The sequence below is a fragment of the Eucyclogobius newberryi genome, unplaced genomic scaffold (genome assembly GCF_026437365.1).
Source record: "Eucyclogobius newberryi isolate DKJ021-1_F unplaced genomic scaffold, fEucNew1.0.hap1 SCAF_15, whole genome shotgun sequence".
Lineage (NCBI taxonomy): Eukaryota > Metazoa > Chordata > Actinopteri > Gobiiformes > Gobiidae > Eucyclogobius > Eucyclogobius newberryi.
Window position 1 is genome coordinate 14,513,648 of NW_027315779.1, and position 24,938 is coordinate 14,538,585.

General features: G+C 40.5%; 4 protein-coding genes across 5 annotated transcripts; all 4 read left to right on the top strand.

Annotated features, from left to right (window-relative positions):
- Positions 1–269: 269 nt before the first annotated feature.
- cct8 (chaperonin containing TCP1, subunit 8 (theta)) lies at positions 270–4,914 on the top strand. Of its 2 annotated transcripts, XM_072446120.1 has the most exons (16): positions 270–443; positions 1,147–1,237; positions 1,319–1,398; positions 1,471–1,620; positions 1,697–1,877; positions 1,964–2,025; positions 2,100–2,237; positions 2,337–2,515; positions 2,585–2,651; positions 2,737–2,824; positions 2,908–3,023; positions 3,168–3,239; positions 3,320–3,484; positions 3,562–3,681; positions 3,849–3,980; positions 4,676–4,914. In XM_072446120.1, exons 1-15 carry the CDS (start codon positions 384–386, stop codon positions 3,954–3,956), a joined length of 1,677 nt encoding a protein of 558 aa, XP_072302221.1. In that variant the 5' UTR covers positions 270–383; the 3' UTR covers positions 3,957–3,980; positions 4,676–4,914. The 2 variants fall into 2 exon arrangements, with proteins under 2 accessions (XP_072302221.1, XP_072302222.1); XM_072446121.1 differs by lacking the exon at positions 3,849–3,980.
- A 481-nt stretch (positions 4,915–5,395) lies between these two features.
- On the top strand, positions 5,396–9,676 carry rskrb (ribosomal protein S6 kinase related b). The gene is made up of 13 exons (XM_072446122.1): positions 5,396–5,656; positions 6,320–6,610; positions 6,673–6,756; positions 6,861–6,929; positions 7,078–7,147; positions 7,688–7,795; positions 7,903–7,943; positions 8,152–8,179; positions 8,418–8,507; positions 8,603–8,691; positions 8,812–8,922; positions 8,990–9,103; positions 9,192–9,676. Exons 1-13 carry the CDS (start codon positions 5,627–5,629, stop codon positions 9,417–9,419), a joined length of 1,353 nt encoding a protein of 450 aa, XP_072302223.1. The 5' UTR covers positions 5,396–5,626; the 3' UTR covers positions 9,420–9,676.
- A 4,381-nt stretch (positions 9,677–14,057) lies between these two features.
- Positions 14,058–19,630, top strand: aldocb (aldolase C, fructose-bisphosphate, b). The gene is made up of 9 exons (XM_072446123.1): positions 14,058–14,199; positions 16,875–16,991; positions 17,087–17,298; positions 17,524–17,578; positions 17,647–17,807; positions 17,882–17,965; positions 18,041–18,215; positions 18,290–18,489; positions 18,567–19,630. The coding sequence occupies exons 2-9, from the start codon at positions 16,880–16,882 to the stop codon at positions 18,657–18,659; spliced, it is 1,092 nt and encodes a 363-aa protein (XP_072302224.1). The 5' UTR covers positions 14,058–14,199; positions 16,875–16,879; the 3' UTR covers positions 18,660–19,630.
- A 584-nt stretch (positions 19,631–20,214) lies between these two features.
- On the top strand, positions 20,215–23,240 carry pigs (phosphatidylinositol glycan anchor biosynthesis, class S). Its single transcript, XM_072446124.1, has 12 exons — positions 20,215–20,324; positions 20,612–20,751; positions 20,836–20,947; positions 21,089–21,178; positions 21,252–21,343; positions 21,427–21,667; positions 21,742–21,884; positions 21,973–22,087; positions 22,167–22,312; positions 22,386–22,486; positions 22,571–22,781; positions 22,896–23,240. Exons 1-12 carry the CDS (start codon positions 20,267–20,269, stop codon positions 23,172–23,174), a joined length of 1,728 nt encoding a protein of 575 aa, XP_072302225.1. The 5' UTR covers positions 20,215–20,266; the 3' UTR covers positions 23,175–23,240.
- Positions 23,241–24,938: the final 1,698 nt, after the last annotated feature.

Sequence of the window (24,938 nt, forward strand, 5' to 3'; positions counted from 1 at the left end):
AAGGAGTACTTTTACGGACTACGACAGTCTGAGGACTACGAAAAGTCTGAGGAATAAAGTCTGGCGGTAATGCAACAATTGGATGCCAACCGCCATAAAACAACAACAACAACAACATGGTGCAGTCTAAAGAATAAAGTCTTGCGGTAATATAACACTTGGATACCAACCGCCATAAAACACCGTAGAAGATGAAGAAATACTTTGTGGGCCCATGGACGTGTGGGCCAGAGACGCCCCCTGGTGGCATTTCTTAGCCCTATATGTACACTACTCTTTTTGTCCACTGTCGACACCCGTAGCGCTTCTCTCTCTCCGGCTTTGTACCAGAGCTGAACCACGCGGCTCTTCTCCAGGATAACGGGGCCAACAAACATCTCAAAATGGCTCTTCACGTACCGAAAGCGCCGGGTTTTGCCCAAATGTTGAAAGATGGCGCTAAGGTGAGCGAAGGGTGCCGTGTTTGTTGTGTTTAGCGTGACTAGGAAAAGTGTGCGTGTGTTAGCATGCTAGCTGCGCCATCCGCTGTCATGTGGGAGAGTTCTAGAAGAAAGCAAGGCCTTCAGCGAGACAGAGACTGAAACTTACACGCAAATGACATTTTAAACATACATATATGTATTTATCATAAATCAACAATGGTCATCGCAATATATGTGAAATGTTTGCACGAGGAAGGCACACCCTTTACTGACGAAGCTTGGCTGAGGAGATGATGCTTCCCTTTTATGACTAGTTAATTGCAATTCCGCGATGTTGTACCTTTTTCAATAAAACCTCTCATTCGAGAAACTTACTTAACATTATGTCAATATTCCTTGTTTTGTTTGGAGATGTATCGAAGAATCGCGTTCAATGCACTTCTGACTGGCTATGCACGCCAAAAGCTCATTATTTGGTATCTCTTGCTGTTTTTGGTGTTTATATCTTTAATAATTGTATAAGTTTAAATTTATATATATACATTTTTTTTTTTATCGGGTTTTGAGTGTGCATGTAACCACAGCCATAATCTGTTCAATTGTAAACATTATCCTCTTTAAATATATCACATTGTGTCTTATTTGAAAGCTTGGATCTCCATTAATCAGGAGTAATATTTTCCATATGCATTTTAATGTACACATTTTTTTAAATATTTTGTAGCACTACTCTGGAATGGAAGAAGCTGTTTTTCGAAATATCAGAGCCTGTAAAGAGCTGTCCCAGACCACACGGTCTGCCTATGGGCCAAATGGTAATCTTTTTCTTTAATAGCTAAATTAACGTTTTCCTTTTGTAAAATTCTGAAGTTTATTCAATATATGAATATTTTTAGGTATGAACAAAATGGTCATTAATCACTTGGAGAAGCTGTTTGTCACCAATGACGCCGCAACAATCCTCAGAGAGCTTGAAGTAAGTCATAGCTTTAAGTGTCAATATTATACATTATGTTTGCTATTTTTACTGTCCATTCTTCTTGTACAGGTGCAACACCCAGCAGCAAAGATGGTTGTAATGGCCTCTCACATGCAAGAGCAAGAGGTGGGCGATGGGACCAACTTTGTCTTGGTTTTTGCTGGAGCTCTACTAGAATTGGCAGAAGAGCTGCTCAGAATGGGACTGTCCGTGTCTGAGGTGGAGTATTAATTTTGAAAACAGTTTAATTCAAATTACACATGTGATTGCAATATTTTTGTCTGGTTTCTTCTAGGTGATTGAGGGTTATGAAAAGGCGTGTAAGAAGGCTCTGGATATCCTGCCTGACTGCAGTTGTTCTTCCGCTACAAACCTCCATGACATTAAAGAGACCACTTCACTTATTCGTCCTGCCGTCATGAGCAAACAGTATGGTAATGAAGACTTTCTGGCCAACCTCATCGCTCAGGCTTGTGGTGAGTTATCAGCTATATCAAAGACTTAATAATATCCACAGCAGTTTGGTCGAATGGAAATTACTTCATTTTTCTTCATTATACAGTTTCTATCTTCCCTGAATCTGGCAATTTTAATGTTGATAATGTCAGAGTTTGTAAAATCTTGGTAAGTAATGCAGGAGTTTTCATATCTATTGCATTTTTGTTAATCTGTGGAAATGCTAACTGTGATTATGTCAGGGATGTGGGGTGACTGCATCTTCTGTGCTGCACGGCATGGTTTTCAAGAAAGAAGCTGAAGGAGACGTCACATCAGTTAAGGATGCCAAGATTGCAGTCTTCTCTTGTCCATTTGACTGCACCGTCACAGAAACCAAGGTAAAGGAGATTGTAGCTTGCTTGTAATTAGGTTGTTTAATGAATATTGTGCAAGTCTTTAATCCTTTCAGCAAATTGATAGCTTCTGTTTCCAAACAGGGAACAGTCCTGATCAATAATGCTAAAGAGCTCATGGACTTTAGTAGGGGAGAGGAGGACATGATGGAGGCTCAAGTGAAGGCCATCAAAGAAGCTGGTGCAAATGTGGTGGTAACTGGAGGAAAAGTGGCTGATATGGCACTGCATTATGCCAACAAGTACAAACTCATGGTTGTGAGGTGAGAGCAATGCAGTGGAATAATATTAGAAATATCAAAATGTACTCATGTCTGTGAAATATTGTTTAGGCTGAACTCCAAATGGGACCTGAGGAGATTATGCAAGACCGTGGGAGCAGTGGCTCTGCCAAAAATTGTATGTGCATTTAAAAAATAAAAATCTCAATACACTGTCAATTATATGCATATACAGACTTCTAAAAGCATGTTTGGTTTCATAGACTGCACCAACTCCGGATGAGATGGGCCACTGTGACAATGTGTGCATTTCAGAGGTGGGAGACACGCAGGTGGTAGTCTTTAAACATGGTAAGTCAATGAGCATCCTTTTTAAATCGCAAGTTATCAAGTATATTTTATAGTGAACATATCTAAAACCTTTTGTGCCACAGAAAAAGAAGATGGCAGCATTTCAACAGTTGTGATCAGAGGCTCCACGGACAACCTGATGGATGACATTGAGAGGGCTGTTGATGATGGAGTCAATACCTTCAAGGTTTTGGTCCGGGTAGGTTACTGAAAATACTTTGACGTTCATTGTACACACATCGACAAATTAACTGAAAACCCCCAAAAGTCCATGCACTTGAGGTTGAACATTCTTGTTGGTCGTATACAAGCAGCAGTCTTGAGACCTTTTTTGTTTTTGCAGGACAAGCGGCTGCTCCCTGGTGCCGGAGCCACGGAAATTGAACTGGCCAAGCAATTGGCCATGTATGGAGAGGTAGTGAACTTTTTTTTTTGTGCTGTGCTTTTTTATTTTCTTGTGAAATGTGAATTTTTGCTATTTATAATTTTCTCCAGTCTTGCCCAGGTTTAGAGCAGTACGCCATTAAAAAGTTTGCTGAAGCTTTTGAAGTGTTCCCACGTGCTCTGGCAGAGAACTCTGGAGTGAAAGCGAGTGAGCTGATCTCCAAAATGTACGCTGCACATCACGAGGGGAACAAAAACATGGGCTTTGACATAGAGGTGTGTATGAGAATGTGGTGTTTTACAATTCTAGAATCAAACGTTTAGTCTGAATGTGGCTTTGCTGTGATTTTCAGGGGGATGGTCCCTGCGTGAAAGACATGCTTGAAGCGGGAATCGTAGAGCCGTATCTGGTAAAACATTGGGGCATCAAAATGGCCACAAATGCTGCAATTACAGTACTCCGAGTGGACCAGGTTTGTCTTTTTTTTTCTTATTAAATTGTTTACTTTGATGATGATCATTTCTTTAGGTGTTCTCAGAATATGCCCTCGGTGTGAAAATGATGACCCATTTTACCTGTCTCTAAATGGTTATTGTTGCCTTCAGTTGGGTAACTTCAGCTTATACTGTATAATGTCAGATCATCATGGCTAAAGCAGCAGGGGGACCCAGAACTCCCAAACAAAGAGGCCACTGGGACAAAGACGACTGGGATGAAGCGCCTGATACATTTGAATCTCACCATTAGAGGGCGCACCAATGCCTTCTTTCAGTAGGTCCATTAAAAAGACGTGGTTTGAACCAATACTCATCACCGGCTCGTCTAACTCACTGCATATGGAGTTTGTCACAACTAACACTGGTGTGAAAATGTTTGAACATGTGAGATGAATTTAAAACATCAATGGCACAGATGTTTCAGTTAACTCTTTAAAAAAATACTAAACCACTGTTCAATGAGCTCTGATATGGTGTGATGGCATGGTGCATGGACCTGCAATATAAGCTCGTTTTCCTTCCAGCAAGAAGATGAATCGAATGAATCTGCCTGGTACAATAGACCTGTGGAGGAAAATGTCTCAACCTTTTGTGTTGTGAAGGCGGCTTTATTTTATTAAAGTTTGATTAAATCAGACTAGAAATGAGACATATCGACAATTGTATGTTATTACAATTGTGCTTTTGGAGATATGCCTAATTAGAATATTGGGTATGTTGTCAATAATTAAAACGATCTCTCGAAAAAGAGTATTTTTTTGTCAATATTGTCCATCCCTAAATCAGACATAAGACGGTGGCACATTGTGTTTGTTGCATTATTAAGCCGTCCAAACACAACTTCCTTCCCAGTATCCTCGGAGTCGATGATGCCTTTGATCTGTTTTGACTATTATTCTTGGCCACAAACTCATTGAAAATGATACAAAAACACTTTCACTTAATACAAAATGCTGTCCTTTTCCCCAGATCATCATGGCCAAACCAGCAGGCGGTCCCAAACCACCCCAGAACAAGCCGAACTTTGACGAGGATGATTGAATGTGATGATGCTCCTCACCATGCCCACACAACCCTTTTCTACGTTTATTTAAAGCTCTGTTTGGGTTATTTTGTAGCGACATGTTGATTGATTAAGACGTTTGTCAAAACAAGTGTACTGATGGCTTTTTATGTTCTTCAACCCAAATAAAAGGCGTTCAAGTGTTCATGTGTCCTTTTTCATTTTTCTTACACAAGTCTGCACACTGTAAATACATTTTCAGACAGTTTGTGTATTAGGTTAAAAAGAAACAACTGGAAAGCATTTTTTGGTGCCAATTAAAAAATAATCTTTGGGATTTTTTGCAGTTTAAAATCCCCCATAGAATACTTTGAAATGTTGTAGGTATTTTTAGGTAGGTATTCTGTAGGTAAGTTTTTTTTTTTAATTATGTTCCAACTGCCAGGCTCAACTTACCCCGCACCTGGAAGCAAAGGACTTTTTTTTTCTTCTTTTTTTTTCTGCACAAATATGCTCAATTCACCCAAATTGAGCATAACTCATGTTGTGGGATTTATTTGTAAAAATCAGAGAATACTGTGTTAAATGATGCCTTGTACAAGAGTGACCAGCAGGGGGCGGTAAGACAGCACGTTTCCCCATTGGACGTTTAAAATGTGGGCGGATTTGCTCTGACGTTGTCCATACTGGGATTAACTTGTTTTTTGTCGCCATATCTGTCATTTATCTGACATTTAGCGCGTAATCAATGCCGATTCCAGCTAGATTTTTTAGGAATCCATTGGCTTTATGTTTGTTTTTGCTGGTGATGTTCTGTGTGCGCTGCAGGGTTGTTGTTACTGCACAATGTGACTTGTATGGATGAGGTGAGCTCCTATTGCACAGCGAGGGAACAGTGCTGATGTCCTGTCACACAGATGGGGGCCGACGCCAGTAAACACACGAAGGTGAGTCTAGAGAAATCCCAGGAGTGACGCACGAGGGGAGGGGGGTCCCAGTTTCCGTGACGAGGGGTTACGGAACCCACAGAACCGGCTTGCTATTCCGTCAATGTATCACACTGGTAATTAAACTTGTAGTGAAGCGTCTTGTTTGAAATCGAAAAAGCCTTAAAGTATCTTATCAAAATTGGCATCTACAGGGGGAGAAATCAGCTGTTTAAAGCAATAAGGAGGCAGTGCGTTTCAGACTGAATGACACATATGTGTTCCTGAATTAGACTATGATAATGACATCTTGCATGGCTGATTACATTTGTGCAATTCAAAGCACAGATCTGCATCCGCTCAGGAGGAGAGGGCCTGGGGTGTTGTATGAGGCTGAACTGTGGACTAATCTCCCCCCCACTAAAACTAAAAATATATTAATGCAATTGCCCTACTTAGGCTTTTAAATAATTATTTTTATTTTTTTAAACTTGGGGTTTTCTGGGGAATAATAATCTTATGGCAAAATGAATTATACAATAACACACTAGAGGCTTTACTGGGGAAACACTGGAAGATAATGCTTATGATGTGCACTAAACAATTATTTTCCCCAATGCCAAACGTTTTATGCACACTGTATTCTTCTTTGCGACTTCTCTGATGGCTTATTTGCGGTTTCAGAGGCCAGCAGGAGACCAGGAGGATGAACTGTTCTCGTCTGGATGGAGAGGATTCCTCTCTAGTGTGGGCCTGTCGCTCCCTGCCTCTGTGTGTCGTCTGGCAGCACCTTCTCTGCGGCTTAGGCACCGTAGAATGCTCCAGGGAAAAACCCCGGACATCCCTGACCATGTGCTGAGACTGGCAGGGGTTGGCCCTGACAAACTGAGGGCTGAGTGGAGTTTACCAGGCTTCATCTCCATGTTCCTGCCAGAGTTTCCACACAGGACTGTGCCTGGACAGGAGGATTTCCAGGTACATACCACTCTTACTTCTCTAGAGTAGTGTCCACCAGTCTCACTGCGTCTCTGCTTCAGGTCATGAGCTACATCGCTAAAGGCTCATTTGGACCCATTCTGAAAGTGAAGGACAAAGCCAAACAGAAAACTTATGCTGTGAAGGTAAAATCTTTGGAAATGTGTTTTGTTTGTATTGCCCTCTTCAATTTTGAATTCACAAAAAGGAGTTAAGATACTGACATTTTCATCTCTTCTGTGTTTTACAGGTTATACCTAAATCCGAAATCCTTAGACTTGGTGTGTTTGAGCAGTCGAAGGAAGAAGTTATTGTTCAGGTGGGCACAATAGCAACTATAGTACCTGTAGCTGACAAGTCATTTGTCATTTGTCATTTGTTGTTTGATTGAGAAATACTAATTTAAAGTGCTTTCCCAATGACCAGTGATAAAACTGTTCAAGCTGATCTCTGACCTTTGCCTTTAGCGTCAGATTCATCATCCATTTGTCCATGACCTCCAGGACTGTTGGCAGACTCAACGTCACCTCTACATTAGTGAGTCAGCAGAGACTAGTGGCCAGTGCTGTCCCTAACTTTAATTCACTTTACAAAATCCCCTCACCTTCTCTCCTTTAATGTTGAGTCATTACTAAACTTTGATCATATCTTGCAGTAGAGCATTTGCTAGCATTTCCCTGCTGTAGTTGTTCTACAAATAGTTGCTTTGCCCCCTCCTGGTTTTCCCAAACCCTTTCCCTGTTTTTCAGCCACTGACACAGAAAGTGCCCCCTTTGTGTATCCCCAGCCCCCATAATACAGAGGTTGGAGCTACAGGAGCTTATAATTATAAACTACAAGGCAAATATTAAAGAGGACTTCTTATTGTCAGATCATCAATGTTATTGTTATTGTTATTATTATTTTCAATATTTGATCATTTATTTTAGCTTTTCTTGGTGGTTGTCACAGATGCACTTGTGCAATTTAGCCGCACTCGCCTGCTTTTACCTTCCCATGCGCCACACTTTTGTAAATTTATTTTTTTGACGGATTACATAGCATTGTATTTACACACCTCACTCTGTGCCTCCACAGTGTGCGACTACTGCAGCACTGGGGACCTTTACACTTACTGGCAAATGAATGGAGAGTTTTCAGAGGAAATCGTCAGAATGTTTGCTGCAGAGCTGGGCTCTGCTCTGGGTGAGTAGTGGTTCCCAACCTCAACCCCTGCCTCCTCATTCATAGCCCAATTGTCAGCTGTACCACCAACAGAAGATAATAATTAAAGTGTTGTGTTATTGTTTTAGGCTTCCTGCATGACATTGGGGTCATCCATCGGGATTTAAAGGTAACCAAATTATATATTCAGCAGCTAACTGTATTAGATGGAGATGCAGATGGAAATTACAAAGATAGAATTTGGTACAAATGTCTTTGCTCTTTATATATTGTCTTGTTGAATTAATTAATTAAAATTAAATTACTATACTATACAATAAATAAATATGTAAAACACGTTATACATATGTTGTGCCATACTCCTTTTTATGTTATAGATGGAGAATATCTTGCTGAGTGACAATGGTGAGTAGCAAAATGTTATCAACAGAGGGCAGCAAACAACAACCTGGACAAAGTTGCCAATCATTAAACAAAATGTTTCTGTTACCGGTACAAACAAAGTGCATCTAATATAAAAGCAAATAGTTTGTATAGTACATATTTTTAAACAATTATTTCCCTTTTCAAAACCTTATACTTGGACCCATTGAATAAAAAGGCGTATATTGTATCATAAAATGTTTATATTGGTTTGTGCCAGGACACCTCCGTTTAGCAGACTTTGGTTTGTCCCGTCGCCTGGAGAGAGGAGGACGAGCCTTTACCATTTGTGGAACGATACAATACATGGGTGAGAGCTGCCACTAAAATCTCACATGCAAAATATGGCAGAAAAAAATTGTTATAAAGTATAATTACAATCTGGAAATCATTTGTTATTTGCAGCTCCAGAGGTTTTGAGTGGTGGGCCCTATAACCATGCGGCCGATTGGTGGTCCCTGGGAATCCTGATTTTCTCACTGGTTAGTGGGAAGGTAAGAGATGGCAAGCAGTGGGCAAGTGACTTAAAGTGACTTAAAGGGGATGTTTCCTCTAGTCACATTCATTGCATGATTACAGTTCTATTCGTCTCAGTATTGTTTCATTTCGCCTAGTTTCCTGTGCCACCGGAACCTGACCACTGCAGCATGTTACGAAAAGTTAGACATTTTCCATATGAAATGCCCCTCACCTTCAGCCCTCCACTGGTATTGCTCATCTCAGAGGTATTTGATTAACTATTATATACATTTAAATCTTAATGTAATAAGCCATGAAAATGTCTCTCTGTAGCTTCTCTGCAAGACTCCTATTCGTAGACTAAGAACTCTTGATCGATTTAAACGACAAGCCTTTTTCCGTGGGATGAGTTTTGACCTTGTCCTCATGCAGCGGGAGCCTGTGCAGGTACAGACTGGTTTACTAATGATGGTGATGTTTGTAAGGCACGAGTGAAGATGTGTTTGTATAAATACGTTGTGTAACTTGAGTGCAGGTGATTCTGAGGCTGAGGGAGAGGCCGGACCGAGCGTCTAAAGCTCGCAGAGGCCTCACTCTGTCTTTGCAGCCGCTGAAGGGCTTTGACTACGACTCTCTGCTCAGCCCAGACACTCCAGACTCTCAGGACAACACCCAGACCCACGTGACAGTAGCTCTGCCGGGACCAGCACTGTCACAGCAGCCTGCTCAGGAAAAGGGTCCTCGCAGCGAAGTCTTTGTATGAAGCACTTTGTGTTTACTATGAAAAATAATGCACTATGTGTAACTGCACATCCTCACTGTTACTCAAAGCTGCAGTCCACTGACTACAAACTTCCTGAGAAGATCCCTTCAGGATAAATACATTGGATTGATTGGTAGTTTAGAGTGTTTATTTTATGCCTTTCTCTTGGGGCACTTTTCACATCTCTTCTATTGACACAACATTGTGCAAGGAATATTGCACCATTGTTCATCTCTTTCCTGGTGATTGGTCATGTTTCCCTTTAACAAAACACTATCAGACATTGGAATTTCTTTGTTTGCACTGAAATCTACTATAGCTCTCGCCAGGGTACATTTCTTAACATATCCTCATATTTACTGTCTATGTAATATGAAAATGTGTTGGGTCCTTAAAGACTACCTTTTGTCTATTTCTGTATCTTCATTTTTTGTGATACCTTAAACGTCACATGCTGTTTGGAGAATGACGCAGCAGAAATCTACTCGATCTTTCTTTTTATTTGATCACAGTATCAAATAATACATTTTTTTGGCTTTTTGTTAGTCATATTCACTCCATAGATTTCCCCTGCAGGACTTGTTTCGTATATTTTTACGTGGCTCATGGCTGTACACCCAAGGCTCTAAATATATACCTCAATTTGTCTCTTTGATAGTTCCAGGGCCTTTTCTATTTCGCTGTTGTAACTCACATGACTTGTTCCCATGAATACACTATTTTGCACTACTTAATATTATTCTAAAATATGTCCACAATGCAAATCTTGAGTATTTGTGTGACAAAATGTAATCATGTTCTCTTCAAAATGTTACATGTATTTTTGTAAATGGAGAATAAATCTATTGATCTTCATCTGTATGTATGTTTGTACTTCATTAAACAACTATGTTGTTTTAATTTTTACCAGATTCATTTGATTCATGATATATGTATACTTTGTGTATTGTATTTTCTGTTGTTAGTTTAAAAAAAAGTTGTATTAATTTACATTGACCTTTTTGGGGCCCATAATAAAAATGTACAATGACAAATTAATGCATATATTGTGAATAATGTCAAGACTGATCCAAACTGAAGAAAAAAAAACATCCAGACACGTATAAAGTACATAAATAAATGATATTACACCAAACAAAAACAAAAAAGGGGTGTTCTAGTTTCCAATGTCGCATTCATACAGATAACCGTGGGTTCTCTCCAGGTTCTCTGGTTTCCTTCCACCGTCCAAAGATATGCATGCAGGCAAAATTGGCAACTCTAAATTGGCCTAGTGAATGAATGTGAGAGTGAATATGTGTCTATGTCTCTTTGTGAACCCTGTGACGAGCTGGCCCCGCCCAAGGCCCAAAGTCACTGGGATATGCTCCTGTCACTCTAACAGGAACAAGCAGTAGAAAATAAATGAATGGATATTTATAGTTCAATTAAACCGTTCTTTATAGTTATTAGTGTTTTGTTGGTTTTCTTTTTGTCCCAAGCAATATTTCATCAGTTCATGTATAAATTAACATATTTTTCTTCCAATATTTCTTTAACATATAATTTTTTGATTATCAAAAACTGCTTTGCAAAAAAATAAGAAAAAAAAAAGAAAAACAGTACATAAAGTTATAAACTTTATCACACCAGCCATTAGATTTTAGAAAATAACATTTAAAAAACAAGCGGCATCCAACGGCCCGGCAGCCGGGCTTCAAACTCTTGCAATCCTGTGCAACTAGCGCTGATGCACCTCAGTGCAGGCCGTGAAACATGTTGTTTATGAACATAAAAAATATAAAAGATTTGTACTGTTGCCATAGCAATCCCTAGCTCTATTAGGACAAAGACATTTAATCTTATATCGTTGTTGTTGTTGTTGTTGTTGTTGTTGTTGTTCGTTATTGTTGTTGTATTGCTTACAATGGCGTTTGGCAGTCAACTGAAAAGGTTCTGTAGTTGTACGTCTTCAAAGTATGTGTTTTACGCTGTACCCCATCCCCCTTAAATGTTGTTGTCGGATAGGCCGTAACAACAGTTGTGAAGCCAGGATTCAGTGTCATGAAAGCAAAGCTTCTAGAAAGTCACTTCAAAGACTCTCCTTTACATTAAGTGCTCTCTCTCTTTCTCTCTCTTTTAAACATTTTTTTTTACGGTTTTAAGCATAAAACACATACTTTGAAGACGTACAACTGCAGTAGGTGGTGGTAAATGCACCTTCTCAGTTGGCTGCCAAAAGTCTGAGGAATAAAGTCTGGCGGTAATGCAACACTTGGATGCCAACCGCCATAAAACAACAACAACAACAACAACAACAACAAGTTGAGATAAAGAATAACGTCAAAAGAATAAAATCTAGAATAAAGTCTAAGATGTACAATTATAGTAGGTGGCGGTAATGTAACACTTGGATACCAACCGCCATAAAACACCAAAGAATAAAAAGAAGAGTTCAGTCGTGAAAAATCGGCTTCAATTGTCTTCTGCTTTTGTGAACAGCGGCGTGTGTCTCACAAATAAAGAGTCTTCACCAACTGATCAGGGTAAGAAACTCTTTTCTTTGGACAGTGACTAGGTTTATTGACCTTTCTGGTCATATCATAGTTTTAAAAGAGTTAGTGTTTTGGGAAGATGATCTTGGTTGGATATCTGAAAGGATCAGGATCATTGCTAAAGCTGCAGGAAGATTCCTTGGGACAAAAGAGCTTGATTGGGCAGAAATAGAAAACATAAATGCGCTAAATGGGAGTCAGAGTGAAGGAAGTCTACTTTTGGAGAATCAGGGTAATCAAAGTAAAGAAATGGAGGTAGGGGCGTCGCTGGTCTCCTGTCCACAGTAGATGCACAACGACAACAATGGAAGTAACTCCAGAAATCACAATTACATTGGGTGGATGCACTTGGAAGGAGTAAGAGTAAGAGTAAGAGTAAGAAGAGTAAGAGTAAGAGTAAGAGTAAGAGTAAGAGTAAGAAGAAGAAGAAGAAGAAGAAGAAGAAGGAGAAGAAGAAGAAGAAGAAGAAGAAGAAGAAGAAGAAGAAGAAGAAGAAGAAGAAGAAGAAGAAGAAGAAGAAGAAGAAGAAGAAGAAGAAGAAGAAGAAGAAGAAGAAGAAGAAGAAGAAGAAGAAGAAGAAGAAGAAGAAGAAGAAGGGGCTTGGAAGTCGTGGGCTTGGAACTCGTGGGCTTTGAACTGAAGAATAAAGTCTAAAGAATAAAGTCTGAAGAATAAAGTCTGGCGTTAATGTAACACTTGGATACCAACCGCCATAAAACACCAAAGAAGAAGAAGTCGTGTTCAGTCGTGAAAAGTCGGCTTCAATCATCTTTTCTGCTTTTGTGAGCAGAGCCGTGTGTCTCACAAATAAAGAGTCTTCACCAACCGATCAGGGTAAGAAACACTTTTCTTTGGACAGTGACAAGGTTTATCGACCTTTCTGGTCATTACGGCAGTCAGGTGTTTTAATGCACCTTTTCAGTTGGCTGCCAACCGACATTAAAAGTAACAACAATAACAATAAGAAAAGAGTTAGTGTTTCGGGTAGATGGTAGCCATACGGTTAGTCAGGGGTTATGGCCACATTCATATATATTTTTCCCAATGACAAACTTGACGTAAGGATGTCTCACAGGGATTCAATGTATTTTGACTTTTGCAGTTGGAGCTGTCACGGCCTTTTTTAATGCACAAAAAATTGGCATTAAAACACAAAATGTTTCACTGCTTCTGAATTTTGGGGAAAATGTTGAGTTTTGAGCACGTTCAGGGGGGCTAATGCGCTATCAGTCTCATTGAATAGCATGATTCTGTGCATTGTAAAATTATAAAGTGTGAAAATGAGCAAATTTCCAAGATGTGGCTATTTTCCCATTGGTCTAACCTGGGAGGTTAGTGTCAGTTCTCCATTTAAAAAATGCTTTTTTGATTGGAAGGCCATAATTTCATTCATTTGCAAAGGGCATGGGACATTTTCCCTTTGAGATAACATGGGATGTTTCTGTCGCTGCGCAGTACAAAATATGACCGGCCCATGAATTTTTTCGGGACTCAAAAATAAAATTTTGTGCAAAATTTCCTGATTTTGGAAGTTTATAGGCCACTGTAGCGACAACATAATTCCAATTCTAGGAAAGATTCACAGTAAAATATATCAACTTTTGATGGCCTGAAGATGATTCCCACCAAATGTTTGGTTGGTGAATGCCTTAGGAGGAGTTTGTAAAAGTATGAAATATGGCACAAGTCGTATTGACATTTTTGGCAATTTGGAATCAGAATCAGAAAAGGGTTTATTGCCATTTGTCGATGAACAAAAATTCACAAACATAGGAACTTATCCTGGTGGTTCGGTGCAACACAAAGTGTACATCGCAATGAGTATAAGGTGCTTAGGCAGTGTTCATGAGTCTTGCAATGTTGCAGGATCAATAGGCCCTACATCCCTAAAAATGATAAGTCCCAGGAAGATCAGTTACTTAAGGTGATTCACATAACTCTTAGTTTTTTATAGCTTTAATTGGAATAGTAAGTGTACTTGTTCTTGATTGCGGAGAATGGAAAACAAAGGTTCTCTTTGGAGGACTTTAGATTTGTGGACATGTTACCCGAAAGATGCACACTCATGCTGCACCTAACTGATGCTGCTCAACGCATGCGCAGTGGCTCCGTGACGCAAGGTTAAGCCCCGCCCCCAGGGTTTTGTAAAGGATCACGTTGCTCTGCAGCAAGGAAACGGGGGACTTCTGCATCTCTATCGCACCGCGCACACACCTGCACATCTCTGCTCCGTGACCATTCCGCAGGTAAGACATAAAGACGACATCTTTCGACCCAATCAACCAAGATATACAGAGTTTTAGTGTGAGAAATGAAGGAAAAGGCGTGGAACAGGATGTGATGCTGCGCCACATCCTTCATTTAGCCTGCATACTTTTGACTTCCTTGCACGCTAGCAGACTACAGCTCCGTTTCAGGACACGGCTGACGTTATTTTATCAAAAGTCTGTTTAATACAGCACGGTTTTTTTGGTAAATTTGACGTATTTTATCGTAGGGTTGGCGCCGTCGTCGTAATGTGCGTCAATGAGGAAATGCGTGCATGACCTTCAGAGGCGAGAGGCGGAGGATGCGGGCCTGTTTCGCCTGGTTTACATGATCTGGGTTTAATAGGACCGTCCACCCAGATGATGTGGTGTTAATGTAATAATGGTTTAGTTTGGACGGTGGTTTTGGATGAAGGAGGAGGAGGAGGGGTGGTGTCGTGTCTGCTGTGTATCTGTGCCCGAGCACGTACACATCTGATGGAGGCGGAGCGTCTGCCACGAGGAAAATCAATGACTCGTTTTCATCTAAAAGGATTGTAGTTTAGCTTAGATTTTTGGCTTGGCCTATCCTCATTTTCATGTTAAGTGAAGACGCGAAAATCATTGGAGAGTTGGACAAAAGCACCAAACTCGTTAATTATCAAGATAATTGGCTACTAATATGCCAAAATCACCATAAACATTTATATATGTAATTTTGCACTTAATTAAAAACACACAATTACCATTAATGTACACTGAAACCCCCTAAATTTCCACAAATGTACGTTGTGTTCCAAAGATAAAAAGCGCATTTTAAAGGTGTCACTTGCAGCCAAACAACTTAAATATAGCAAATGGTAGTTTTCCTACTCTTGCTGGATCAAAGACAGGAGATGGGACTGCTTGCAATCTGTGAACAACAGGCCGGCTGTTGTATTAATCTCCTTTAGCATTTAAAATGGGATGAAGACCTTTTAAACAGTAGTTAAATCTAGACGTCACAGTGCAGTCTGTGAATAAACGTGACCAACTGTGGACTTTTGCGATATCACACTGTTGATAGGAGTCACTGGCATTCCTACTTCAGGCTGCCTTTCCTTTTTATAGAGATGCTTACTTATATTGGTACAATCGATTCGTTATGAACAAGTAATGTCTTTGCTATGTTGGAAAAGGGCATAAAATATTCACAATTCTTTCCCAAATCTCCAACAAACTCATTTCATGCCTTTTCATTCATTTCTGTTGTCCCTATAAATCCTTCAAAATCCCTATAAAATCAAATTAGTTGACAAATTAAAATCAACTAAAGGTTTAAAGCTCCATTAATAATGTCTCCTGGATTTTCCCAATGACTTTGGAAATGACCTGAATGATGTCTAATCCAGAGATAACCTTGCTTCTCCTTTCTGTTTGTTAGATTTTCCGTTTGCAATCATTTTTAAAACTGTAGTACTGTTTTGTATTGGATATTCTAAAGGTGCGTGGTCAAATTTCAAGTTAACCGTATCTTTGTCCTTTTTATCTCTCAATAATTCATGGTATCTGGTGCGGTTTGGTCTGGTGAAATCCTGGTCTGAACTTCTACAAACACAAGGATAACACCCGTGTATTGTTACAGGGCTTCACAAAAGATGGCGGGTATTTGATGAGCGAGGGGTATTTGGCCTGTGGGGCCCAAGTTACATTATTATTGTGTCACATGAGGTGACAAATCAGCAGCAGGCCCCTATGCCGATTGACCGCGCAAACAAGGTGTACTGATAAAATGTTTGTTGTAACTGCATACCGTGTGTGCATCAATACAAAGCACCTTAGCTCCTCGTTCTAAGCTCGGATTAACACACAAACTTGTCCCATCATAATGAACAAATGTTTGTGAATAAGTGGAGCATTTCCATAAAAAAAAATTCCTCTTGATGTGACTAAATAAAAAGTTGCAGCTTGTTCTTTGGCATGGTCCTCTATAGTGGGCGTTTCTGGGAATGTGTTGGGACTTGTGTGAATAAATAGTCTTTGGTTGTTCTTTTCCTGCAAGAGTACTGTGAATCTATATCTTGGGCAGAAGATTTGAATGAGTTTCCAGTAGACCGTGAAATACACGGTTGTATGTAAAACTTGAGCATTTATGTGGCCATTGGCATCGAAGGAGACGTGCACAGTTCCTCTGGAGATGGGATAATGAAACCTTTTTGAGGAGGCCGAACGTTGCTGAGGAGAGCGGTACGAGTCGTGCATGCATCCATTTCAGCAGCCCGGACACTGTAGCTGCGACAGAGCTGTGTAGCTGTTGCGTAAGCGCGCTCTCCCTCTCTGTGCAGCGGATGGAGGGATGAGGTTATGTAAGTGCTTATTTACGGCAGACTAAGGATGGGACAGCCAACCAAATAATCCGAGTTGAGGGTGTATGTCTGCACACACCAGAGCCAAACGGATTAGCTTATAGAATGAATATTAAATGTGTTAATTTGTTTGTTTACTGGCATTTATTGGACATTCTTTCATTGTCTTGTCCATTGCATTGAAATGTAAAGCACTGTTACACAAAACCGTGTTGCTGAGTGAGACCTGAATGTAGACTTGAATTTGAGGCCATGGATTGGCACTCATCCAGGCTTTGCTCTGCAAAGAAATGTGGCCTCCTCTTCATGGCTCTCATGTTTTTCCAACAGCCATCATGACTCACCAATATCCCGCACTGACTACCGAACAGAAGAAGGAGCTGCAGGAAATTGCCCAGAGGATAGTGGCCCCTGGGAAGGGCATCCTCGCAGCTGATGAATCCACCGGTATGTGTGTGCACTGAAAGGATTTTTTTTTAATATGTTCTGGTAAATGTAGATTACCATTCTTTTACATTGTCAAAAATATTTTGTCTCTATAGGCAGCATGGCGAAGCGTCTGAACCCCATTGGCGTTGAGAACACTGAGGAGAACAGGCGCCGCTACCGCCAGCTTCTCTTCACTGCTGACCAGCGCATGGACAATTGCATTGGAGGAGTCATCTTTTTCCACGAGACCCTGTACCAGAACAGCGATGATGGCGTGCAATTTGCCCAGCTGATCAAAGACCGTGGAATTGTAGTTGGCATCAAGGTAAACCACGTTTACTCAAAAGTTTTCCATTAAAACGGTCTTTGGTTCTCTTAAAACAGAATTGCTGAACTCCTTGTTGTATTTAATGTGTAGCATGTAACAACGCAATCTGTTGTCATGTTTAGCCATACACAAACCATAAGGGTAGACTACGAGGTCATTTGAGATGTGAAACCAGTGGCTGAAAACTAATGATGATGAGGGTGAATGTTTCTATGTTTTTAGGTTGACAAAGGTGTAGTGCCCTTGGCTGGAACAAATGGAGAGACAACCACTCAAGGTCTGTCAATGGCATCCCATCAAGAACATTCATTATATTTTTTAGGGGCTAAATTGTATTTTGTGTAGGTCTGGATGGACTGTCTGAGCGCTGTGCCCAGTACAAGAAGGATGGAGCAGACTTTGCCAAGTGGCGCAGTGTGTTGAAGATCTCCGAGACCACGCCATCTGAACTGGCCATCTATGAGAACGCCAATGTGCTGGCGAGATATGCCAGCATCTGCCAGCAGGTTTGTTTACTTTATAACTGTGCAAGACTGTTTTTAATTGTTAATCTACAACATATGTATCTGTTATGGCGTAGAATGGTATTGTTCCCATTGTGGAGCCAGAGATCCTTCCTGATGGGGAACATGACCTGAAGCGTTGCCAGTACATCACTGAGAAGGTACGACACCATTAACACATTTGTTCTTTAGAGGGAATCTACTGCAGAGTTTGACCTCCGGCTCTTTGTCTGTAGGTTTTAGCTGCCTGTTACAAAGCTCTGTCTGACCACCATGTGTACCTGGAGGGAACCCTTCTGAAGCCCAACATGGTGACTGCTGGACACTCCTGCCCCACCAAATACTCCAGTGAGGAAATTGCCATGGCAACAGTTACTGCCCTTCGTCGCACTGTCCCTCCTGCCGTTACAGGTATAGAGCAGCCTCCAGGGATAGTCTAATGTAGCATTACTTTGATTAATGATTTGTTTCTCTTTTACTCTCAGGAGTGACTTTCTTGTCTGGTGGGCAGTCTGAGGAGGAGGCTAGTGTGAACCTAAATGCCATTAACACCTGCCCCCTGAATAAACCATGGGCTTTGACCTTCTCCTACGGCCGTGCCCTCCAGGCCTCCGCCCTGAACGCGTGGAGAGGCGAGCTGAGCCAAGAGAAGGCCGCCACTGAAGAGTTTCTCAAACGTGCTGAGGTTAGAAACGCTCGCGTCACTCATTCTACATTCAGTGTGGTATTAAATCTAACACCTTGTTTTTTTTGTGTGTTTAGGCCAATGGTTTGGCAGCCCTTGGAAAGTATGCTTCTTCTGGAACTTGTGGTTCAGCGGGAAAGTCTCTCTACGTAGCAAACCATGCCTATTAAACAAACTACCACATTCATTGTGGCATACCAATAGTCTTATACTGTATTCACTCAGCTTTTCCTCTCACTCCAACATCAATTACAGGCCTGCGCTGTCTACTGTACTTTAGAGTTGTAAGATTAAAATTATTAGATGTATTTAACATAATATAAGATTGCTGTACTAAAAATGTGGACTTAATTTATTGTTTGCTTGACCAATCAAATCAGTGAACTTATAGAACAATTCATGAAAGAAGTGGGACAGTGTATTTCTGTCTTTGACAGGTATGTTTAATTGATGAGAATGTAGAGGCAGATAAACTTAAACGGTAAATCATCCTAGTCTGATTGTTTTATGCCCGTTCTCTGGCTCAGAACCTTTACCCTTCTCCTGCCTCCCAGTATTGGGTCATTCCAAAAGGCTGGAGTTTGCTTATTGTGTTTGTGTGTCGCTTTGGTAAGAATACAGTGTTTGCTCATCTTTGATTGTTCTAAACTAATACATCCCTGACATGGGACCAATAATCATAAGTGACAACATTACCTTTACATTCATAAAAGGTCAGCATGACATTGGGAGGACTGAAATTTTAGAGTAACTGCAGTTCTCATTGTACTGTCAGACAGCGGTAGCCCTGCTGAGTTTTATGGGAGGATTAAAATGCCCTTCACATTTTTTGTGTTAACACGCTTTTGAACTTCAGTAGTTAGAGAAATGTCCCTTCAATTCCATTTGCTTTTAAATTACAGTTGGTGTTGAGTTGTGTGACCGTGTTGATATATTCTGATGCTGTGTTGCCCCCATAATGCTTCTCAGCCAAGTCCTCGTAAAGACAGGTTTCTGTACCAATGAGATAGACCAAATCAAGGGATAGTCTACAGGGAACAGTCACTGCTGTGTTGGACTTATGTGATTTGTGATGTTAATACTGTCAAAACAATTGGTGTGTCTGTAGTAAACAAATGAAATAAACTTATAAAACCTGAAACTGTTTTGAATCAACTTAAAAGTACCCTGCATCTGCACCTCTTGGTTCTGCACAGCCATTTTGGCCCCTGTCCCTCCTACACTATTTTTTTATGTAGGTTTCACAGGACACAGCATTCTGTAGCTTAATATTCATATTGCTGTAATATATTGATTTCTAGGGTCAAATGTCACTGATTCAGGTGCAACTTTTACATTAGGACATCTTAAGGCACATTCTAGAATCTGAAAAAATGACATTTACATAAACGTTTTCTCAAAGTATTCAAGACCTTTTGTGTGTAACAGGCACCTATTGAAGTCTTCGGGCTTTGAGGTGGACAATGTTTTTTTGCTGTTATTTTTAATGGGACTGTACTATCCATCTATGTCCCACCACATTTAACAACTTGTCCCTCTTTATATACAGTCTGAGATGGCCACCCTATCAGCTCCTACTTAAAGAACAGTAGCCTCATTTTGTAACTCTGGAAACTAAGCTGTTACCCTCCTTTGCTACTCTGGCTCCACACGTTCAAGTTCAGGAATAACACAACACAAGGTGCTGAAAGAAAGAAGCAGAGCAGTGATGACAATGACGAAGAGGAGGAGCGCTTGGTTTTATGACAGCTTGACCACGTGACTCCGGGTTGAGCTCATGGATCTATCGCGAGCGCACGCCTTCATTCAATCTGCGATGGCCACTACGGAAGTGGGTGAGTAGATCTGATATTAGCTGATATATTTCTTATGAACCGACCGAACACAAACGTATAATACAATGTCCGTCACGTGTTAAAACTAGCAAAGTCTATCTAGTTATAATGTCAGCTTACAGATGCATTAAAGACCAATTCCCACAGTGAAGAGCCTTATAAGCTAACAACACACATGACACAGCTAGCAGAACCTGTCTCAAACCTGCTCGTTTTGCCAATTAAAATATTAAGTAAAGGTTAAAAAAACAGACCATATTTTGATGGCCATTTTCTTTGTATTTCAGAGCGAAGGCGGGGCCAGCTCGCGGCTCTGTCCATAGCAGCAGTGGTCATCATTGTAGGAGTCCCTTTGTGGTGGAAAACAACTGAAACCTACCGTGCCTGGTTACCGGTCAGCCAAATCCAGGAGCTTTCTGATCTACAGGTTTGCATTACTGAGTGTAGTTACAAAAAAAAAAAAAAAGGACGATTTTATGTATTAAAGTGTCAAAATCTATTTTGTGTGCAGCTTCAGTTAAGTGCTGATGTGGAGGTTGTGTTTGCACGAGGAACTGTCACCCCAGAGCAACAGAAAAAGATCCCATTGACGCAGACAAAGGATGACGAGCATGTAATCGATGGTTAGTTCTCTGCTCTAGATTTTAAAATATATTTAATGTGACATTATTTGTCCAAGTAGACTGTAAAGTGTCACAGTGGTTAACTCCTGGACTAGAAGTTATTAGTAATTAGTCCAACAACTTTTTTCCTGTTCCTTCTAGAAAACACATCTCTGAGGTACAGGTATGAGACTCGATACCGCACTGCCACCATCATGGAAGAAGATGCTTTTAACCAGCCTACAGCTGCTGGTAAGAAAATCAAAAGCAATAGTGCCAAGTCCATGTGTAGATTCTGTAATATTTTGTGCTTTTATGTATTTAGAAGCAGATCTCTCTCTGCACACGCTCAGTGAAAGTCCTTGTGGCTCTTTAGTGATTTACATCATCCCAGATTCATCTCTGCTGCTCCCAGAGGTTGCACAGATTTTCTTTTTTGCTATCAAATGAAATGCATGTTGGGATTAAACAATTTATCTGATAAAATGTTTTCCTCTCAGAAAATAGATGTATATATTGGCCAGCATCGAACAGCCGTGCTGCGTGTTGGTGCTCAGGTGAAAGTTGGAAAGACACTGGAGCAGTTGCTGATTCACCTGGAACCTCGGATCAAGCAGGTATTGCAGGTGATGTCCTTCAGTCATGCTGATGTCACCGCTGCCCTCAGCGACCGAGTCCGACTCAGTCCGGGCAGCAAAGAGAGCATTGCAGACAGTATGAGAACATTCAAATCCAGCCCAGGTTGGTTTACTTTTATGCTCAAGTCTAACTACTCCGACTCTGTTCTTCTAATGTAATTCTGTTGTCCCTAACAGGGTATGAGATCACATTCAGTTTGTTAAACCCTGACCCCAAATCACACAGGCTTCATTGGGACATCGAAGGTGCTGTGGAAAGCTACATTCAACCTTTACTTTCAAAACTTGCTCCAGTAGCCAACTTTAGTATTGACTCTCAGGTACGGTTTTGTATTTACTGATCAATTACAACCTTTTGACGCGGAAACATAACCTCTTCTGTGGATCTCTTAATCCTTGCGTTTACAGACCTTGCACTATGCCATGCTTGGTGTCAACCCTCGTTTTGGCAGCAGCCAAAATGCCTACACACTCAGTGCTGACAGTCTTGCTCATGTCATAAACCCTGTTGAAGCTAGACTTGGTGAGGCAAAAACTGATGCATATGTTACTTAAGTAAAACCATTTGGCCTTTTCCTGAATTTAGATTACTTTGATTTCAGGTTCCAATGCTGCATCCTCCAACCCAGTGCTGAATTTTTTGCTATATGTTCCTGACGCCAATCATTCACCTCTCTTCATTCACAATAACAAAAAACAAGAAGTACCTTCAAATGCATTTCATTCACCACGCTGGGGTGGTATTATGGTAACAACAGACCATTAGATGGTTATGTGTGATTATCCCTTTTGTTTAACCTTATTCTGTGTATTCGTCTTAGGTTTATAATGTTAATGGTTTTTACAGTCCAGATGCTACTTTCCCTGTTGACGTTGACATCAACATGGCGAAAGTCATGGGAGTATTCCTTGCACAACTCCGGTAATATGTGTATATAATATGTGTATATTTATTCTTGTAACTTTTCGTTATTGCTGATCTGACAAAGTTTCTGTACACCTCCAGACTCTTGTTGGGAGTGCAGTCTTCTCCCGCTCCCTCAGGTTTTATGGTGGCGCCTTGCAATAGTTTTGGATTGGCTGATTGGGAGCTAGACCGCCTCATGTGGAGCAGAACTGTGGAAAATGTTGCAACAGCCACTACCACAATCACATCTTTGGCACAATTGCTGGATCAGATTGGCAACATTGTTATCAATGACAATATTGCCCAAGAGGTAAGATTAACTCCATTTCACCAATTTTATCATCATTATACACAGACATGACCTCTAGTATGTGATTGTGTTCTCAGTTTTTATTGTACTGCGCTTGTTTTTGTCTTTTCTAAGGTGTCTAGTGCCGTTACAGCTCTGCAATTGGCTGTAGCAGAGTTGGAAGCAGGGAACCTCGGCTTTGCACTGCAATACAGCAAAGAGGCCATCTTAGCTTCCGAAAAAGCGTTCTTTGATCAGTCTTTACTCCACCTCCTCTACTTTCCTGATGATCAGAAGTTTGCAATTTACATCCCTTTGTTTTTGCCTATGTGTGTACCAATCTTTCTATCACTGCTTAAAATATTATCAGAGGTTAGACAAAGACGCAAGCAGAAGCAAGCCAAAAGGGACTAACTCATGAGACATTTAATAAGTGGCCTCAAATTTTGAATTTAAATGGTGATGGTACTTTTTTGTCACATGAAATTGTTTGTGTTTTTATTATTTGGCTACCAGTTAATGTTAATTTATTGAATAAAGTATTTTTTTTTTGTAAAATGTATCATGATTGATATCCAGACGGTGGTACTAATGTATTAGACCACACCAATCTTAACAGGTGAGAAACATCAATCTGGATTATGTGAGTAGTCATGATGAGGAAACAGTTTCTGATGTTTTATTTGTTTGCAGGAAATGTGACGGAGAGTACACCTGAAAAATGAATTGAGTAGAGAAGGAATATCAATAGAGCTTTGTTTTAGACTCAAGGGGTCTATATGAAAATTAAGCCCCATTCACACATAATTCCCAGTAAATTGCCATGTGCTGATTGCCAGGAAATTCAGCAGATCCCCAGTGTGAATGGGGGTCTGCTGCTCCTTAGTCCCAGAATGTTTGCTTTGTTCACACTTCTCTCTTCAATCCCTGTTGTTTCCCCTGTGTTTCTATCCCTTATGTGTCTGGCCTGTCGGAAAAACTGCAGAGAATTTTTAGACAACACGAAGTCCCTGTTTATTTTAAACCAGGAAACACTTTAAGACAAAAACTGGTTCACCCAAAGGACAAGTTGCCGACTCAAAAACAGAGCAATGTAGTTTATTCGATCCAATGCAGTGAAGAAAGTTGTAAAGAACGTTACATAGGTGAGACGAAACAGCCTCTACACAAGAGGCTTTATCAGCACAGAAGAAATACTAGTTCAGGACCTCAGAGTGCCGTGCATCTCCATCTTGAAGCCTCTAATCACTCGTTTGAAGACGGTGATGTGAAGGTTTTAAGCAGGGAGAAAAGATGGTTTGAAAGAGGAGTCAAGGAAGCTATTTTTGTTAAAAAAGAAAGACCTTCTTTAAACAGAAATGGAGGGCTTAGGTTTCATCTTCCTGTTATTTATAATGGGATTCTGAACCCCTGGAAAGGTAAAGGACATTCAGATGCTAATCAGATACTCAGGGTGGTTGAGCCAGGGTCTCACAAAGACAAAGAGGATTCTAATAGCCCATTAAGATTCTGAATAGGCTAGCTCGGTAGATACAAGGGGGAGTTTCTGTTGAAACAAACAACTCTTTCTACTTCAGGAAGGCTCCTCCCAATGGGCGGGTCTTACCACAGAACAGTATTAATATCGGAGTTCTCGACCTAAATTCTGTTATTGACAATGACTCTTGGATGAGAGTCGAAACGTCTATTTTTTCAAACTGAGTCCAGATGACTACAACTGAAGCTTTTTCTACTATGGAACACGCCTGGACGAATGGGGGATTACACCGACATATTTAAATTGAATGAAGATGGAACTTAACTGCAGTGTGTAACCATGGAAACAAAGCTCCTAACCAATGCACTGCGTGGTACTGTGGCTTTATTCACACATTGCTTTAGTCCTGGTAATTTTACAAGGTCTGTCCCAGGGAAATCAGCTCTGACTTTATTCATACATAAAGTAATGAGGTAATGCTGAATCGTGAATGGGGCTTTAAACATTACACAGAAAACTAATAAACAATATAAGATGCAATATATCTCTAAACACTCCCTCCAGTTCGTCATAACAGATTTAATTCACACAGTCCTAAAGTAATTCTGTTTCACAAATTACATCACACGTTTGTTAAATACAGTCCACCCTCGCAGCAGCAGCAGGTGGCGATATTGCTACTCATTGAGCTGAAGAAGAGA

Coding starts and splice junctions, on each gene's coding strand:
- cct8 (XM_072446120.1), top strand. CDS start 384: ATGGCTCTTCACGTACCGAAAGCGCCGGGTTTTGCCCAAATGTTGAAA. Junction 2,238..2,336: donor GCACCGTCACAGAAACCAAG/GTAAAGGAGATT, acceptor GTTTCCAAACAG/GGAACAGTCCTGATCAATAA. Junction 2,825..2,907: donor GGTGGTAGTCTTTAAACATG/GTAAGTCAATGA, acceptor TTTGTGCCACAG/AAAAAGAAGATGGCAGCATT.
- rskrb (XM_072446122.1), top strand. CDS start 5,627: ATGGGGGCCGACGCCAGTAAACACACGAAG. Junction 6,930..7,077: donor AGGAAGAAGTTATTGTTCAG/GTGGGCACAATA, acceptor CTTTGCCTTTAG/CGTCAGATTCATCATCCATT. Junction 8,692..8,811: donor TCTCACTGGTTAGTGGGAAG/GTAAGAGATGGC, acceptor CATTTCGCCTAG/TTTCCTGTGCCACCGGAACC.
- aldocb (XM_072446123.1), top strand. CDS start 16,880: ATGACTCACCAATATCCCGCACTGACTACCGAACAGAAGAAGGAGCTG. Junction 17,579..17,646: donor TGGAGAGACAACCACTCAAG/GTCTGTCAATGG, acceptor TATTTTGTGTAG/GTCTGGATGGACTGTCTGAG. Junction 18,490..18,566: donor AGTTTCTCAAACGTGCTGAG/GTTAGAAACGCT, acceptor TTGTGTGTTTAG/GCCAATGGTTTGGCAGCCCT.
- pigs (XM_072446124.1), top strand. CDS start 20,267: ATGGATCTATCGCGAGCGCACGCCTTCATTCAATCTGCGATGGCCACT. Junction 21,668..21,741: donor AACATTCAAATCCAGCCCAG/GTTGGTTTACTT, acceptor TGTCCCTAACAG/GGTATGAGATCACATTCAGT. Junction 22,782..22,895: donor ATGACAATATTGCCCAAGAG/GTAAGATTAACT, acceptor GTCTTTTCTAAG/GTGTCTAGTGCCGTTACAGC.